General features: G+C 37.4%; 1 protein-coding gene across 2 annotated transcripts in view; it reads right to left on the bottom strand.

Annotated features, from left to right (window-relative positions):
* Positions 1-372: 372 nt before the first annotated feature.
* The window catches only part of SPOCK3 (SPARC (osteonectin), cwcv and kazal like domains proteoglycan 3), a 109,920-nt gene continuing 95,416 nt past the window's right edge, over positions 373-14,876 (bottom strand). For both annotated transcript variants that reach the window (XM_033159709.1, XM_033159710.1), the window contains 5 exons: positions 11,485-11,601; positions 6,659-6,880; positions 4,096-4,158; positions 2,897-3,034; positions 373-2,075 (listed from right to left, as the gene is read on the bottom strand). In XM_033159709.1, the coding sequence (XP_033015600.1) occupies positions 1,915-2,075; positions 2,897-3,034; positions 4,096-4,158; positions 6,659-6,880; positions 11,485-11,601 (701 nt within the window). In that variant the 3' untranslated portion in view covers positions 373-1,914. The remainder of the gene's footprint in view (positions 2,076-2,896; positions 3,035-4,095; positions 4,159-6,658; positions 6,881-11,484; positions 11,602-14,876) is intronic.

The raw sequence follows: 14,876 nt of genomic DNA, 5'->3' as shown, positions 1-14,876 counted from the left end.
TTGAAGATGAAGTTGACAAAGAGAAGAAGTGGCTCTTTTTACACAAACCTCATATGCAGCTCTTAGAGCAAATGGATGAAGGATCCAGCAGAATCTGTATCCCTATAGACTACTCTAAGAATACTGCTCCTCTTCACCGAGTGAGTCTGAGACAGGGGAGTTGGCCACGGCTTGTATGCATTCCATAGAAATAATGCTTTTGCTGAAATTACCGAAAACTACCGGTATATGGATTGTTGCCCAAAATTGCTGCTTGGTGGCCTGCATTTCTCACCTAATTTGGGTATAGTTTTTTTTATTTGTCTCAAAAGAAAAATGTTGCCAAGGGTTTGAAGGCAGCTATACCCATAATAATCATTACAGCATTCAGGGTAAAAGTTGGTTACGAGAGTCTTTATTTTGCACCCTATACATAAACATAAAAAAGAAAACTGCAGTATACTTTAATGTTACATAAGATAATCATTAAATTTAGTTATTAAACGTATTGAAATTAAATGCAAAGAAGAAACCATTTTTTCTTGCAATTAACTGCAGATAAAAATCAGGGAAAACAGTTAACACACAGTTGAAATTAAACAACTGCTTGCATAATATTACACAGGTTCTTTCGATTTTATTATGGCACAAAGCCACAGGTCTGATATGAATGAAGGTAGTGGAGTTTTAGAACGTCTACACAATTAATTAACATGCTAACATAAATATAGTGATTAAAATAATTTTCTCTACAGTCAATTTTGAATGCAACCCTACTTAAGAATTATAATGTATTCTACATGGTAATTACATAACAATGGGGTGAGGGGTGGGAAATAACGTATTTCTCCATTCCAGCAGCAGTACCTATATTGATATTAAATTTGGAATTTGGAAATGCTCGGCTATTGCCTAATAATCTTATATTGGTATGCATGCTATAAATCTTTCTATTTCTATTTTGCAAGGCACCTTACAATAACTCCTCTAAAAATTTGAACTAATAACAGAACAGGGCATGAATTAGGAGAGAGATGCAAAATTAGTTTGAGTCTGGAAACTAAAAAGTCACAGTTAGGGTTCAAAAGCATTTCTTAGGGGATGTGCCATTTATACAGTAATATAAAAACACACTCTTTATGCCAACGTTTTCCCGTTAAAATATGTTAAACTAAATTTTATGGTTAGAATACTATAGAAATAAAAGTAAAATCATGAGGCCGCCTGCACGTGTGACAAGCTTACATGATTTTGACATGAACAAGGAAGAAAAAAAAGGACTAAAGGACAACAAAACTTTAGATTTGCAGAATCTATACTTTTCCTGGTTTACTGCATTTAAAATGTCATTTCAAGATGGTAGTAATTTCAGAGTCGAAAACATAACAGTTGCAAACACAAAGGAGGACCTGACACCTTCTTCTATAGGTCACAGTTTCTCCACTCCTCTGGTAAATTATAGGCTGGCGACAGGTTATTTCCTTAATCAAACTTTCCTTATTGTGCCCCATGCAAAGAAGTCCACATGGCCCAAATCACTGCTAAAGTTTAAGTTGCTTTACTTATCACAGAGCACCTGCTGGAAGCGGCCATATACACACATTTCCAAACAGAAGATGTCTTTTTCATGGAAGGTTTTAAGTTTGGTTGTCCTTATGATTATCTGCACATTTTTATTTTTTTTTAGTAGCACACATATGTTTCGTTCTTCAGGCTAGACTCCAGTGTGTTTTCTTCTGCTCAACGGCATATAAAAACAACACATAATATAATGCTTTTCATTTAAACAAAGGAAGTCTATGACTCCAGCTTCAATATTTCAAATAATCATACAAAATATACATGTTGTTTAGAATCCTTTTGACCTTCGAAGGTATAGGAATTTTCTGGGGCGTCATCTTGTAGAAAGAGACAATTTAGTCACAGCTAAAAGCATCAAATATATCCTTCATGGTCATCGTCGTCATCGTCGTCCCCTTCATCCTCGTCGTCATCTTCAATTTCATCTTCGTCATTCATCATATCGTCATCCTCATCGTCCGTCCATTCATGGAAATCACCGCTGGCAAAATCACCTGATGTTTCCAGATCAATAGCTAAAGGAGAATGTAGCTGCATTACTTTGTGCCAAGTATTATTTAATGCTATTTTTTATAGGTAAGATAATAGTTTTTGTAATATCTTCTGGGGTGGGGGGTGGGGGGTATATTTCTGGCCCAAGGGAGTTCAGAACCCAACTACTCAAAGAGCTCCTGTCCCTCCAGAGTCTTGCAGAGGCTACATCCTAAAGTTGCTTTCATTGCAACTGACAATACCATTGTCTGACTCCAAGGCACAAGTTTAACCATCTACTACAAAATGCATTTTGAAAAAGACTAGTAGTTTTAAAAATACTGGTAAGGAATACTGATAACTCAAGATGGGAGATATATATTTTGTCATTAAGTATAAACACAAAATGGGCTTGTCAAAACTAATTTTAATTATTGCAAGAAACAAGCAGAAAATAACAGCTTCTAATTAAGAAACCAAAAAAAGTGTGAGATGATGTTTGAGTTCTGCTGTGTTTAATTACGTAATAGGCTTATAATTGTGAAGGTGTAGATCACAATCTGGGGGGGAGGGGGGTGATTCTGCACAACAGTCCTGTATCAGCAAATACTTTACTTGGAAATTTGCCTAACCAACAGAAAAATTGGGCCAGAGGCAGCTATGAATGATCAGTTTTAATGCAGTTGATTTAAAAGCAAGTATCATCTATGGATTAAGAGGGAATTCAATTCTCTATATCAAGGAAATCAGATAACAGGGCATACTCTAGGTGGTAAATTCAGAACTCAAAGATTATCAGCTTGCTGGGGGGGGGCTGACAAACTTTTCTCATTCAAACAACTGGAAATGGAATTATGTGATTTACCACAGTCTGCAGCTCCATGTGTTCTGGATCCTGTTACCTCATTGCCATATCTGTCCACGCACCAGCATTGTCCTGCACTTCCATGGCACTGAGTTGGCTTGTAGTAACCATCTTCATCACATAAAGGTATATACTGCCCTGTGCAATACACAAAAACATTACCAGGGATGTGCAGTCACTCTTGCAGCATAAATGTCCTGACTTCAACCAAGCAATGCCTGAATAGCTCAGTCGGTAGAGCACAAGACTCTTAATCTCTCAAGGTTGTGGGTTCAAGCCCCACATTGGGCGAAAGATCCCTGCATTGCAAGGACTAGATTACCCTTGTGATCCCTTCCAACTCTACAATTCTATGAAACTTGTGAATATGCGTACAATTTTTCAGTTGTATCCCCTGTTTCATTCTCAGGTAAGTACTAATACTTCTAAAGGTTTCAATAAATATCAAAGCATATTTCCCAATTGCTTGCCATAAAAGGTCTCTCTGTTCTACCAGAAAATGAATGTCTAGATTGTCTTTTCCTTGTTCTACTGATACTGTACCTAATTCATATTGCATTTTTCACATGTTTGAATAGTGTTAAGATGCTCTGCAAGGGAGGTATTTCATGTTGGTTGCCATGGAAGAGTAACAGTGGCAAAGCCTAACTGAATTCAAAAGTCACTGAGTTCAATGGGACTTACTGTCAAGTAAGTATGTGCAGGATTGCTGCCTAAATTCTACTTAAGTTTATTAAGTATATCAGAATAAGAATACAATTTATTTTAAACACTGTAACATATGCAACGAATTTGGAGATAATTGCTTCAATTTAAAATACAAAGTCTAACTCTGATAATAATTATGCAAACTTTTAGATTCAACGAACAATTATTCACATAAGAGATTTGAAGGAAATTAAACAGAACATTTAAAACCATATGTTATTTTATGACTGAATCATCTAACCCTTCTTTTCACGGTAGGTTTTATAAAGTGTAAAAATTGACATTCTAGTACTGTAATAAAACATATGTAATATCTTGGAACTGATAAGGTAATAAAACTAAGTTTAATGGCTTTCAAAGACTTTATAAATTCTGTTACTGGAATTTAGTTTGGTCCATCATTTTAGGATTCATATTGATTTTCTGTTGCAGTTTCGCTAGAGTTATTTATGTAAGCAATAAAAGCTTCAAAAGAATGATCTATGACTTACCTAGTAGCTTCCTTCCCCCTTGCTGTTTCTGAATGTTGCTGAGCTCTGTCTGGCAAGGTGGGTCTAGAATGATGACATCAGATAAGTTAAACTTCAGTTATGTGTGAGAATTTAGGAATGGCTTGCTCTGCTTACAATTTAACTTCAAGTATAGGATTTTAAAATGGCTTACTCTCACTGACATTGTTATTATTAACAGATGTGATCTGGTAGCCAGTTCTTCTGCAATCAGAATGTAAGAAGAGTGTTGCTGTTTTAGAAAAAACACATATCTAGCCCAGCACTGTGACTTCCTCAGAGGTCTTCCTCCAGATACCTCTATGACACTTGTAAGCAAAGCATGATAACATTAGTAATCTTTCACAACTAACATGTGTTAAAAAGAAGATACATGGGACAGTATTAAAGTTTTACTGAAAGTAGGCCCACTGAAATTAATGGACCTTAGTTATGTTTACAAGTTTCAGTGGGTCTGCTCTCTTTTAAATTTCGTTGAATACCACCTTTGGCCTTTGACCTAGGCTGTTCATAATATTATGATTTTCTCCTTTTTTAAATTTTGTAATGTGTTGGAATGAAATAAAGTTTATTTAATTTTTTTTTTTTTTTAAAAAAAATCACCATCTGATAGACCTATTAACCAGATCTTGTCTGATATTCTTTAAGGCTATCGTAGTATTTTCTTTAAAAAAATTAAAAAAAAATGAAAACTGCCAGATGATGATGATGAACTGCAAATAAACAGTTGGACCATAGTAAGTCTGCACTTTTAAATCTGTACTGGTTCCCAGTCTATTTCCAGGTCTTTTTCCAGGCTATCCTAAGTAATGGAACTCATAAATTAAATATTCTGAAGTGTGAAATAATATTTTGTGAACCTACTCTCACCATGAACCCTAGTATTATGAGGAGAAACAATTATCTTTATCCGTCTAAGGTCCCGTCCCCCCATTATTAGCATCCTTGCACTTAGTAGATGGGGAAATATTTAAAATGTTTTAACTCTGTGCATTCTTGGCTTTAATGTCTATTCATCTATATAACTCTCAGCAGTCACTGATCAGCAGAATTCTACTAAAATAATATTGGATGAGTGAATCCTGAAACGATTTTATTTATTTATGCATGTGCATACATGTGTTTGCTTAATAACTATTATCTGGGTCACAAGCAGTAGAAAAGTCTCAAAATACAAGTACTTTAGAATGCTGTGTCTTTAGAGTAACTCTACAATGAAAGCATATTGCACAAATCTGAATTTCCTTGGGCACAGTACAAGGTTAAATACTTTCAAGTCCCGTTCATTTCAATAGAAGAGTTAAGCACACACTTAAATCTTTGCATTGAAATTGAAAAGTTCTTAATACTGGCTGGATTGAGCTCTCTGTGTGTGTGTGTTTGTGTGTGTGTGTTCAACAGCTGCATCACTTCCACTGATTTCCTCTATTGTCAATAGCTTCACTATTGAGCTAAATTTAAAACTAAGTCCATGTTACTTTTGGTTTTGTTTTATTCTATACCAAGGTTACAATTGACTAAAATTGTGTTACTGCTTTTTTAGTCCAAGCAATGCTGAAATGCTACTGATTGTTGCAAATTCTGCAGTTTTTAATGGAATACACAATCATAAAATCATACACACACACACACACACACACACACACACACACACACGTTTTATTATTTTTAATATATCTGTTGCAGAAGACTTCAAACATCAATAGACCTTTTGTACATTAGCCATGCAAATGAGAGAATCAATAGAGATTGAAATACAAACTGACTATTCATGCAGATCAATCTGTATTTACCCTTCATTTTCGATTTTGAATTTTACCTTGGGGGAAAATAGAAAGATAAACAAAATGCTTGAATGGGTTATGGAGATTCTGTTTAGAAACAGCCTCCTTAGAAAGGGGTGACCGTGTGACAAGAAATATGTCAATTCTATAGATACTAAATTGAGAAACAAAGTATCAAACAGAAGCCAGAGAATCAGAAGACAAACCCAACTATTAGAAAAAAATTGCTATGCTTATCAGTAGCACTTTTGTAAATTTATTATAAAACAACCCTATTATGTACCTTTTATCTAGTGTGTATTTTTTATATTGGGTGGCTGAACAGTGATCCTTCTTTAAGCAGATGACTTTGTGCCAGGGATGGTGTCAGAGTTTTTTGTCTGTTTTTCCTGACACCTTATTTCACCCTGTATTAGAGGGAAACCTGTCCATCAGGAGTCATGTTTTAGTAATTTGCAGTAGGAAGCAAGAGACAAGGAAGCCCTGTTGCATTATCACAACTCCTTTTATTGTTCTCTGGATCCTGCTCACTGTAACTTTCACAGCCCCTTAAAAAGTGGATTTCTCACAGAACCTCTTACTTTTCCATTTTATAAGATTTAATCTCTCTCTCTCTCTCTCTCTCTCTCTCTCTCACACACACACACACACACACAGAGAGAGAGTGAGAGAGAGAGAGAGAGAGAGAGAGAGAGAGAGAGAGAACCAACTAAGAGTTAAATGTCTAACATCAAGATTTTCAAGTTGTTCTAGCATTGTACCTTGCTGTCTCTGAAAGCAGTAGCACCACTCATTGTTAGATATCAAACTGTCTTTGTAAGTGTCGCAAGAGTTGAAGAATGCCTTGGTGCACTGTTCATTCTTGTCAAGGTAAATGCTTCCAAGCTCTGACTGGTCCAATAGGAGGTCGTAGTTCGTATCAAGCCTGTTAAACATCCAGCCAAGAGAGTCCTTGCAAATTGGCAAAATGCTGGTATCGAATCCTAAGAGGCAGAAATACAAAGAAATCGAATGAGAGAAAGATTCGGCTAGCTCACAACTTGGCAAAGCCAGGGAAGTCATGGAAACATCTTTATCAGTCAAAAATAAGTTCAGAGTGTATGCTGATGACCAGCTTGTAAAAGTAACATGCTAACTGCATAAAAACAAGAGTATCTGCGTCTGTTACTTAACATAGCATTTAATCTCAAGACCGTTGGCAACATATGATTGCTTGAAAATTCTAGGCATGCAATAGTGGGAAATAATTCTTGCACCCTGACTTCAGCAATGTTGACATCCATGAAATGAGAAGTAGCTGAGTAAGACTGGGTACGTACCCTGGAAGACTGGTATAGTTATATAAAATCGGTGAGAAAGGGATACTGAAGTCCAGATAAAAACAGTGCAGCCTAGCACAAGGAACCATAAAGAAAGCATTGTGCTGCTACTTTGGCTTCCTACTTAGAAAAGGTATGTCAGTCTTCCTTCTTGCTCTGTCTCAAGCAAATCAGACCGAGGAGAGCTAGATTGGACTAAGCTGCCCTTGGTATTTTTTGGGGGGGTGGGGGGTGGGAAGGTAGGGGATAAAAAACATTGTGTGTTTTTAAGGCCACCCTCTGGCATGACAGAAGACAAATCTCTCGAAGTGGATTCCTTATGGTTGATAAACTAGCTCCAGTTTGTAAGTTCTGAGATACTTGCAAAAAGCATACTGTTCTTGCATAGGTGAAAAAATAGAAGGACCCTGTGCCTTTTCATATTCAGGCAGTAAAGCAGTCCCGAGGGGAGGGGAGTTTACACGGGGGTGGGGGTGGGAAAAGCACCCTAAACAGTGCTCTAATTAAGTTGCAGCCTGCATTTTAGTCAAACAAACAAACAAACAAACAAACAAACAAACACAGTTGCTGCTATTGTTAAACAACTGAGCATCAGAAATCCTTGGTGATCTTCTACAAATGTGCAAGTTTATCCATAATCAGGGAGGAGGAGGCAACGGTTCGGACTTTCAGCCCCTATGACAAAATTTGCCGATCTGGTACTTTAGTCACATTATCTCTTCCACTTGCCTCACTTCCCCCCCTCTTTTTTGCACTAGGTTGCACCGGATAAGTCCCCCCCCCACTGGGCTACTGACTATTTGAGAAAGAAACTTCCCCCTTAGACAATTGGGAGAATATATGCCTTTCACATTATGTCATTCGGACAAACTTAACAACCAGCGCACAGAGAAACAAAGAGCAGTTGTGAATATGATTAGAAGTCTGCTTTACCCCTCTGGAAAGAACCTAGACCAACCAGATTTAAACTAGAAATGTTTTTGTCAACTATTAAACTGGTAATTTGGGTTCTCCCTACCCACTCCTGCACATAAGAATATTCTTTCATTTGGCTTAGGTTGCACCACTTGGCTATTTACTAACTTGGCACATGTACAATGTCATTAAAAGCTTTTCCTCCTTCCAGGAAACCTGCCATTGGGCTGAGTTCCAAAGGAAGTACTGAATTCCACACATTGCCATAAATGTCTTTTGCACTTCACAGCGCCGGGCATTTCCTCCACTAGGAATTCACCAGCGAAACCTTATAAGAAAAAGAATGTATATCGGCAAATAAAGCTGTGCCAACTTTTCTCCCTTCCTTTGGCATGTGAATAAGGAGGAAGCTAAAACAAGTCAGGCAATTCCATGAAAATCTCAACCTGCAGGTTCCTTTTTTTCACTTTCATATATTGTAAACGTTCTCCATATCATTTTAAAGATAATTTCCCAAAGTTTCGTTATCTGGCAACAGTTCTTCAAAATGGCATTTTACACGTGAGTGAAACAACCAGAAGCATGACATGTAAAATGACTCAGAATTTCCCTAATCTTTTTCTTTTTCTAAAGTTCAGTTCAAGACCTCTGAGTTGTGTTGGTACGCTTTATGGGACTGATGTAGCAAGTATGCCAGAGGCACCATGGTTTTATTTATGGTGAAGGGCTAGATATAAACCTCCAAAATAAATAGATAAAGTACACATGTTCAGATTTATGGAAAGCTTTAACAATACATAGGAGCTTCATTTGTTGCTAGCCTCCTAAGGGAGAGGGGGGGAGAGAGAAGCAGGGGAAGAGGATTTATAAGTACTGATTACTTCTATGCTGCAGTTGATGATCTGAGACACAGATATTAGGTGCAAGATAAACCTTGATGCCCTGATCCCATCTGGAGACACAGACACATAGTTTGGCACATGAGCTACAAAGTCCCTGGTTCATCTCTCAACTCAGCTGGATAATACTAGGTACTTTAGACGGGCCACTTTTCTGATGGCCACTGAGATGCTAGCCTACACAACAGGGTTTCAGCAATATAATATGCACAAAGGAACAGGTTTGAGTTCCCTAAACCCTACAATATAAATGCTACTTATTTATTAAATTGCACCCTACCCTTCCTCATAATGGAGCCCAGGGTGGCAGATATGTGATAATGCCATAATAAAACATCTGAAAAACAGCACAGCTGAAGACTGCGAAAGATTGCAACATAAAAGGCTTTTTAAAAAGAGGAAGGTCTTCAGTAGGCGCTAAAAATACAACATAAACTGTGTGTGACTAATATTCAAGGGTAGGTCTAAAAGGTAGGTCCTGATAAGATGGCATCTGCAGGAATCCGTCACCTACAGAGCACAGTAATTGAGGGTGTATGGGGCAAGGTGATCCTTCAGGTATCTGATAATGTATACTAACAAGGGAGTAAAAGGAATCCAGTCACCTATGCAGCTTAAAAGGCCACTGTAAGAAAAATTGAAATATGGAAAACAGCAAGCTGCTTGTGGGACACCATATTTAGTCACGGTGATATTTACCATGTGATCGTAATTGGACAAAAGGGAGCTGCAAGGACTGGGTTGCAAGCTACTTCACACAAACATTTTGCCACATGGTGCAGTGCTACACTGAGTGATAATGCTACTGCACTCAAAGTTGGGTGAAGGAGTGGCATGCTTTATGAAATTTTCATTTTCCTAACGTTTCTCTATATGCATTTGTTTCATATGGAATCCATTTTAAATGCTGGTGTTTGGCACATTATTCCAGAAATGAACTGTAAGAATATTCCTTGTAAAATTACAAGGAACACAAGAGTACTTTAAAAATGCAAGCATTCCTAGTTTATATTACTTTCAATGCATCAAAAATGTTTAGTATTTTAAGTATCTTTTACAGAGTGGGCCCTGGTTATTCCAGCACTTTACCTCACCATTTACCCATAACAAACTGTGGTTGTAAAGAAGCTAGGCCGAGAGAGACCATAAAGAGTTATATCAAAAAAATTCTTTCTGGTCCCTACAGAAGAATCTTAAGTCTGGATTGTGTGTGCACAAGTCTCTGTTTTCTTGATGGCAACTGATGTTTAAGCTTGTTTTGTTTACATTTTGCATTGACTGGATTGTGAAATAATGGTGCGCCAACTCTACTGTAAATCTTTAGAATGTAGAAGTAGCAGCCCAGCTTTCACATCGTGTACCACTCTATTTACTGTAGAGAAATGAATCCACGTAAATACAGATTCATCTTTATTTCATTTTGACTATTTGCTATCATTGCTTCAGCATGAGTAATCACACAGAAATAACATTTTCAATTAAGTAGCATAATAGGATTTCTTAGTAATGCAAATTTGCAGAAAGTAGAAGACCTAATCAAACAAAAGCGTACAAAAAATATCCAGCACATCTAAAAAATGTTAATAGTGAAGGTATCAAGGTAGGCAGTCAGCAGCAGCAGGCAAGCTCTATTAAACAAGACATGAGAGAAATTCATGGAGTTGGCCTGTTGTGTTAATGAAGGGTCCAAGTTCAGTGCTTGCAAAATCTAATTTGCCTTGACTCCTCAGTGGGAAACCACTCTCAAAATGTATCACTGCATATAATAATTGCTGTTTTAAACAAATCCTACCAGTAATTACATAACCCGATATTCCACTTGTTTTTGATGCAACAGCAAAAAAATCTTTTAAAGGATTTGCCCTGTTAATAGTTCATCATTATTCACTTGTTGGTTTCCCCCACGCCCCCTTTGGAGCTTGATCATTCATACACTATTCCACTCATACAATAGACTTGTCAGTATCTTCCTTTGTGTAATTGTAGGAACATTCACTAATGGTTATGGGCTACCATGCTGCAATGACTGTATATCTGCCACTCAGCTCAAGTGAAGCACTTATTTTTTATCCTCTCCTTTCAAGGCAACTAATCATCAGCCTGTATCGAACCATTTCTTAGAACTGCATACCTGGCTGAACAATAGACTTGTGAATGACAACCCACACAAAACTCACTAGCTTGTTCTGAACTAAGTGATCATTTGAAGAAAGCCTGAAGAGATTGTTGCACATCAATACAAAGCCATGGTTCGATTTTCTGGAGGGCACCACAGTTGGAGAAAAAATTAACTTGTGGAAGGCATGTTTATGTTTCTGAAGCAAGTGGTTATAAGCTCAGTTTGAGACTCACTGGAAAAATATCACAGATATATATATATATATATATATATATACAACCCAGAAACTTAACATGCATTCTTTCAAAGAGATATCAAAAGATGCAAGTGCTTACTACTTCTTTCGGGTCTTTGTACAATTCTAGTCCTCTTCTGAATTCCGCTTTCATGAAGAGCCTTGAACCAATCTCGCAATCTGTTTGCAACCTCTCTGAACTCCAGGTCACTGCACACTGAAAAACAAAATGAAAAGCTTTTTATTTTTCCATGGCTGCATATAAATTCAATCTTTCATGTTGTCGTAAACAAATGAAAACTAACAGATAACAATTTCCTCAGGAGTTATTTTCTCTTTCAATATTGTGTACAATCTTCAGTATTTTAAAGATGCAATTTACATAGTGTTTTTGAAAAAATGTCTAATGTATTGCTCTTCATAAGTAAAACTATTCTCAATTTCCCTACTGGTAGGAATACCTGTGACCCTCTCTCTCTACATTGTGGTATATTCTGTGTTCTATTGTAGAATAAGAGTTCTCATTATTATTCTTCAGTGAGCATGTGGGGCATTTTTCTGGATGTGTATCTGTGCACTTTAGAAATAATGTGAAGAAATGGGACAAATTTCTACTCAAAATCTATTGGAACCTTCAGTTTACTGGAAGAAATTTGCAACTGGCTTGTAATTAAAAATAATTTACTTCAAACTTTCTTGGAAAGGTTTCACACATCTCTGGCTCTGGTTAGTGCCTTGATAGGAATTCATCTGGGAACTCTGTGCATACTACCTTGAGGACCATGATAAAAGGAAGTCAAGTCTAATGGACAAATAAATATATTCATTATCTGAAGTCTAGTATCTGAACACATTTGATAGTTGACAATATTTGAGAGCTGATCAACAACAGTGTGTATATCACAAGGGTTTTCAGCTTTTCCACATGAACTTGTCTGGCAAGTTAATTGATGCCTGCAACCTTGTGCACTTTCTGCTAGCTGCACCCAAACCAGTCACTCTCATCTATGCCTTGTAGCAGATCCCAGCTACCAAGGACAGCGGTTTAGTTTGGCTTGAGTTGTTGGGAGCATATACAGGCCTGCTGCATTTCCTCCAAGAAACTCAAACCCATCAAGAGCTCATTGAGTGTGCAGCCAATCTAGGCCCTAATAAGAGAAATGGGGATAGGCTTGGGTTAGGAAGAGTAGCTGTGCTACTTCCTGCCAATTCCATGGCACCCCATTGCTAGTCTGGGATGCCAGTTTGGCTGGAAGATCAGCTGAGCCTTGGGTCCAAAGTGAACTGTGAGAAACTGCGTTGGAATGTCCAGAACAGTAGGCTACAGATTGGTGTCTGGGCAGCAGCCTATGCAACTGCTACAGCTTGAGGATAGAAGTTATGAATGTTTGGAGTCCTGGCACTCAAAGGGAGCTATAGTATTGTGCACAAGAGATTACAATCTGCTCCCCATGACGTAAGTACACCAATGCAGATTGCTAACCCCCATGATAGCTGTTCAATTAAGCTCTTGGGTTGTACTTCTGCCAGAACGCCAGATCAAGGTTGCAGTGTTACCAAGGATTTAATCTAACTGGCTAGCTAAATTTTGGGCATAAATCGCACCATTTATCTCTCTAAAATGAAATATCTTTTTTTTTCCCATGAAGGCGTGCTGCTACTATTATACATGACATATTGGCCTGCATTGATTTAAAATAGGTCAAGATGAGGTAATTCAGACTATTATTTCACCCAATAGGTTGGCAGATGAATCTTTAATGACAAAAGACAGACAGTAAAGGTTGTGGAAGGTTAGACAGTAATCAAAAAAATGCATATTAAATCAGATGAATCCACTCAGGAACCTGCCAAGAAGTGCTTTTCCCTTTGTCTAATACTACTACAGGCGCTCTTGCTCTTACAATCAATTCTAGCAGCCATTAAAAGAATTAGTATGGATAAATGAAGTCTCTAGCTCAAAGGTTATTTTGTTCTATCATCTTAAAGTGCTAGAAGCTGTCTGGGTTTACAAAAATCAGCATATTTAACTATGGATAAATGAATGAATTTAAAGTCCCCTTCATACATGTTTCATAAATAACTTTCATGATATATAAATGCAAAGAGGAACCAAGTGCTGAATTTGTTTTCACATAAAGTAAATGCTACAATTTGTGGAGTTGGCATTTGAATATAATTTACTGATTGGAAGTAGAGTTTCTGGAAATGCTAATCAGCATATTTTCCTTCACCGCTTTAATTTTCAGTGCAGAAGCTAATTGTATCCTTTGATACAATTGAATCAAAAGAGCAGGGATGAAAAATGTATTAAGATTTTATGCTAAAATATGCATCTAACAACACACAAAAAGGGGTTGTTTGAGGCAGAATCTGGACAAACCTGCTCCTAATTAAGTGGTAATTGTATTTGTGCTCTACACTGTACCATTTCTGTTAGACAATAGCAAATGGCAAGGGGAGAACGTTACAAAATTTTCTCCAGTAAATGACATTTAAGTTGGAAGACTAACAAATCATTTTTAAGATGAAAATGGGGTCTTGGTGACTGTGATCCACAGAAAAGGCAAGAACAAATTAACAAAGAACCTCTGAATGATTTCAGAACTTGAACCATTGAACATACAAATGCAATAATCCTTCATTACTAATTAACTAATTTTAATTTCACAATTTCAAACTCTTTTACATTCATCTTTAATCAATATAGTAGCAAATTGCTTTTAAATTATTCCTTTAGCATAACCTACTGTTTTCCAGATCTGAAGCCACAATAAGGATAATTCTTCCTCCAAGGGTGCCCAAACTTTTTTCAAAGAGGGCCAGATTTGATGAAGTGAACATGCATGAGGGTCGACCCACAGGGGCTGGGTAAAATCGGCCAGGGGGCCAGATTAGCCCCCCCCCCCAACAGACTTTGGACATGCCTACTTTAAATAATTTCTGTCAGTTGCTCCCAATGTTATTTTGTACCCATGATAAGCCTCAGGCTAGTCCTGTATGTTTACAGTTTGTTTTCAATCCCCTGTTTCTGTTCCTATACTAGTCAGTAACATCTCTCTGTGTTAAAAAGTACACTGCTGAATTCATCTTTTCATTATGGCCAATGAACAGTATCTCTTCTCAACCTTCTTGTTACCCTCAGATTCCTAACTATCCACCCACTCCCTTGTTCTTTGAAATAACTCTAAACAGGGCCATAAGAGGAAGGAGAAAAGAGGAATGAGGTGGTTTTTAAGCAATGTCAGAAACTCAGATACATAAGCTAGGCACCAAATGGCTCCTTAAACCAAAGTTACAGTTGCCAAAACAGAATGTTAAGTTGCCATTTTGGGGCAAGACAGCCCTAAAGTCTTATTTTTCAAATGATGGTCTGGCTGTGATTGACTATCAGTTAAACATCTGGCTAGTTCAGATGACAACCTTGAGTTAGGTTAAGGTCTAAAACATGGGTAGGCAAGCTAAGGCCCAGGGGCCAGATCCAGCCCAATC

Source organism: Lacerta agilis, chromosome 9 (genome assembly GCF_009819535.1).
Source record: "Lacerta agilis isolate rLacAgi1 chromosome 9, rLacAgi1.pri, whole genome shotgun sequence".
Lineage (NCBI taxonomy): Eukaryota > Metazoa > Chordata > Lepidosauria > Squamata > Lacertidae > Lacerta > Lacerta agilis.
The sequence above is the reverse complement of the archived record's forward strand: the minus strand, read 5'-3'. Positions and strand labels throughout refer to the sequence as shown.